This window comes from Andrographis paniculata, unplaced genomic scaffold (genome assembly GCF_009805555.1).
Source record: "Andrographis paniculata isolate CXL003 unplaced genomic scaffold, ASM980555v1 Contig57END, whole genome shotgun sequence".
Lineage (NCBI taxonomy): Eukaryota > Viridiplantae > Streptophyta > Magnoliopsida > Lamiales > Acanthaceae > Andrographis > Andrographis paniculata.
In genome coordinates this window covers 3,816,082-3,820,412 of record NW_026137592.1, presented here as the reverse complement: position 1 = coordinate 3,820,412, position 4,331 = coordinate 3,816,082, and the positions used below count along the sequence as shown (strand labels likewise).

Genomic DNA, 4,331 nt, shown 5'->3' with positions numbered 1-4,331 from the left:
ACATATACATTTCACCTTTTATTTTTTTCATTTTTCTTTCACTCATCTAGTTTCATTTTCTATGGTATTATGAACCGTCTAAATAATTTATTTATTTTTTTATTTTTTAAAAAATCTCGCCACAATTTAAGTGTTTTATTTTTATTTTTTTTTAATATAAAGTTATTGAGACATTGCATCCAATTTTTTTTTTAATAATCATAAATATCATTAAAAATGTATTTTTTTTTACAACTTAATTTATTATAATATGCTAATTTGTTTTACAATATTAAATACTTGAATTTGTGATAAGTTAATAACAATAATAATAATAATAATAAAAAAGATGATGATAAAAATAAGATCATTAATTTTTGTAAGCATTCCTTGGATCTCGACCAATCAATGTATTAACTTTTTTGTTCAATAGCTGTTACTTTGTCGAGAACTCTACATGTGAAGCAACAAACTACTTCATCAAATCTCACTATCATGCACATTGCTTGAACAATGATGACACTTAACATAGTTATTTATAAAAATTAATCTTTGTCTTGGTTTGTGAATAATATTAATGTGTAAATAGAATGATAAAAAAGAGATAAAGATAAAGAAAAACACAAATACGACTTCAAGGTTTCCTTATTACTACCAGGCTCGACCTTCATGTGTCACACTGATTGCACTGCTATTTTCTCCCAACTTCATTCTATTCTTTTCAAATTAAGTAATACTAACAATAACTTTTGTGTGGTCTCCCTTTTCATCAATAGATATGAGTTCTAGGGACAAAAAAAGGATGAAAACGGATCGAGGAGTCGAATCCAGTGATAATGCACGTTCGAATTCAAGGGGATCTCAGTCCAACAGAGAACGGACGCCCCCCATTGTAAATGACCGTGAATCAATAGTCACGGGAAGGATTCTAGAAGGGCTGGACGAGGGAAAAGACGAAAACTTAAGTGAATATAGCAGTGAGTTAGAAATTCATAGACGCCAATTACATGAGCGCTTATTCGGAAGGGAATATGAAATTCCGATCCCTGCAAGCCCTCATCCTGAAATTATCATTATCAGTGATTCAGATGACCAAGACACAGAAGAGTGGACTGAGAACGTCGAACCTGAAGCTGACATGTCTGAGCATTGTACAAATTTTCCAATGCAAGATCCTGAGGTAATTTATTTCCGAACATTCGTACCCATAATCAACTTATTACTCAACCAAGGCAATTTACACAGTATTCACTTTCTTAACACTGCTACCAGGTGACATTTTTTTACCTATTGATGATACTATAATATCTACTTGCAGAGACGACAATTCATTCAGGACCAACTCTATCAGTTGTTTGATAAACCTTTGTTCGATGAGCCTGAGCTGGCAAACTCTGAAAGGGAGGATGATGGCTCGGATGATGAAAGCCAGCTGGAAAGTGAAGAGACTCCGGATGTCAGTTTCGATGACCTGGGCGACGTGTGGAGCGAGATGGCAGTTGCAATGGAGTGCGCGAAGGTGGTAACGCTTTCTCTGTCACATTTAGAATTACACATTTATTTTAGATGTACATTTGGTTTTATTATAGAGGCTTTCATGTTTACATTTACGTTTAATAAGATCACCATATCAGTTTCATTCGAAGTTTATATACATATATTCAATTTTTTGTTGGACTTGTTGCAGGATGTTTTTGAACCTACTTTGCATGCGAAAAATGGCGGTGAGGGTGAAGAAGACTGTGACCATTCTTTTATATTCAAAGATGATATAGGCGATGTTTGTCGCATTTGTGGGGTGATTAGAAGGCCAATTGAAACAATTGTCGAATATAATTTCTCCAAGGTATGGCTTTGCATTTACTATGTTGTACTGTATTGTTTCAGTTACTCGGCTTCTTACGAAACCTTTTATTTCCATACTATTCGTCAAACTTTGTTTTCACTAAAAAGAAACATGAAATATGTAATGTACTTTCGAAACATCACATTCAAGCTTTTTTATTAAACATCAAATATGAACTTGTATTCAATTTATTTGCAATTTCTAAATTAATTCAAAATCAAAAAATATATTTAGCCATACCAAAAGTTTCTTTAAATTCCTTTTCTATTCAATTTTACGTTTTTCCCAAATTAATCTAAAATCAAAATTACTTTAAAATTATATTTAGTCATATCACAACTCTCTTTATTAATTAGTATGAATTGTCATAGTTATAACCTAGCTTTCTTGTGTTACAATCATCTTATTTCCTTTTATATGATTAATTAAAGACCTATTGCAATACTTCTAAAATCTTGTAGTCAGGAAGAACAAGCTGAGACGACTAATTTGCATGCAATACTTAAATGCAGGCCCAGACAAGTTCCCGAACTCGAAGATATGGAGGGCGGAATCCCGGAGGGCATGATCAATCAGAAACCTTGTCGGATGGTTTAGATTTACCCAATAATAATGATCTTATTGCTGCTGATATGCATCCACACCCGCGACACCGGAGGGAGATGAAACCTCATCAAGTTGAGGGATTCAATTTTCTTGCGAGCAATGTAATGTCTGAGAACCCCGGAGGTTGTATCATGGCTCATGCTCCCGGCTCTGGTAAGACATTCATGATCATCAGTTTCCTTCAGAGCTTCATGGCGAAGTATCCTGCTGCTCGGCCCCTGGTTGTGCTTCCCCGGGGGATTCTGCCCATCTGGAAGAAGGAGTTTCTTACGTGGCAGATCGAAGAGATACCCCTCTACGACTTCTACTCAGTTAAGGCAGACAATCGTGGGCAGCAGCTTGAAGTTCTGAAGGAATGGGCCGAAAGGAGGAGCATTCTGTTTTTAGGGTACAAGCAGTTTTCTTCCATCGTCTGCGATGTTGATGACAGGCCAGCTCCTTTGGCTTGCAAAAGTTATTTGCTTAAAGTCCCTTCAATCGTCATCCTCGATGAAGGGCATACACCGCGGAACCCAGACACCGCTATTCTGAGGTCTCTTGGGAGCATTGAAACCACAAGAAAGGTTGTTCTTTCGGGTACTCTTTACCAAAACAGCGTGAGAGAAGTTTTCAGCATTTTAGATCTGGTCCGCCCAAATTTTCTTATGATGGAAGATTCCAAAATAATTTTGAGGCGGATCGTGAGCAGGGCTGAGATTTCTAGCAGTCGGAATCTGAGTAAACTTGGTAGAGGCAACGGCGGCTTCTACAAGACGATAGAAGACTGCTTGATAAAGGATGAGAATCGCAGCCGAAAAGTGGCTCTGATACAAGATTTGCGCGAGATGACTAGGAAGGTCCTGCACTACTACAAGGGGGACAACCTTGAAGAACTTCCTGGACTTGTAGATTTGGCTGTCTTCCTGGAGCTCAGTCCTGCGCAACGATCAGAAGTTGAGGAGATGAAAAATTTGCAGAACAGGTTCGCAATTAGTGCACTCGCAAGTCCCATTTATGTACACCCGATCCTGAAGGAGGTCGCGAAGAACTCTGGTGGAAGAGGCCGAGTGGACGAGGGGAGAATTCACCCATTATTAGAGAAGCTAGACATTCGTGACGGGGCAAAGCTTAGCTTCTATATAAATCTCCTCCAGCTTTGCGAATCCACCGGAGAGAAGCTGATCGTCTTCGGCAACTTTCTGTTGCCCCTGAAATTTCTGGAGATAATGACCAGTAAATTGAAGGGCTACAGTGTTGGCCGCGAGATGTTCGTGATTACAGGCGACTCCGACACAGATGCTCGGGAGTCTGTGATGGAGCAATTCAATCAGTCCCCGGCAGCCAGAGTCTTCTTCGGTTCTGTCAAGGCATGCGGCGAGGGAATCTCACTCATCGGGGCTTCTCGCATTCTCATCCTCGACGTTCACCTGAACCCCTCAGTGACCCGGCAGGCGATAGGAAGGGCGTTCCGGCCGGGACAGACGAGGAAGGTTTATACTTACCGGTTGATCGCGACCGGCTCACTTGAAGAGGCGGACCATGCTGCATGCTTCAAGAAGGAATCCATCGCCAATATGTGGTTCGAATGGGATGAGCGCAGGGGTCAGGACAACTTCGAAATGGAGCCTCTCCACGTTGATGCGTGCGGAGACATGTTTCTGGAAACTCCACTGTTGAAAGAAAATGTCGCAGCTGTCTACCGGAGGTGAGCGTACTTTGAGTGATGTTTTGGTTCTTCGCTTCGTCTAGAAAATTCATCTGTAATTCTTGATAGCCATTTTTTATGTACTATATCAACTGTATATTATATATATTGTGATGTATAAAATTTTTTTAATGTTTTTTAAGTGCTTCAACATGTTATTGTTATTAAATAAATAATACAGTGCATATATTTTAGAAGTTGTATTAAGTTATATTA

The 4,331-nt window shown here is 38.9% G+C and overlaps 1 protein-coding gene across 1 annotated transcript; it reads left to right on the top strand.

Moving 5' to 3' along the window:
* Positions 1-757: 757 nt before the first annotated feature.
* LOC127257264 (protein CHROMATIN REMODELING 35-like) lies at positions 758-4,119 on the top strand. The gene is made up of 4 exons (XM_051283650.1): positions 758-1,159; positions 1,298-1,498; positions 1,667-1,825; positions 2,338-4,119. The coding sequence occupies exons 1-4, from the start codon at positions 758-760 to the stop codon at positions 4,117-4,119; spliced, it is 2,544 nt and encodes an 847-aa protein (XP_051139607.1).
* Positions 4,120-4,331: the final 212 nt, after the last annotated feature.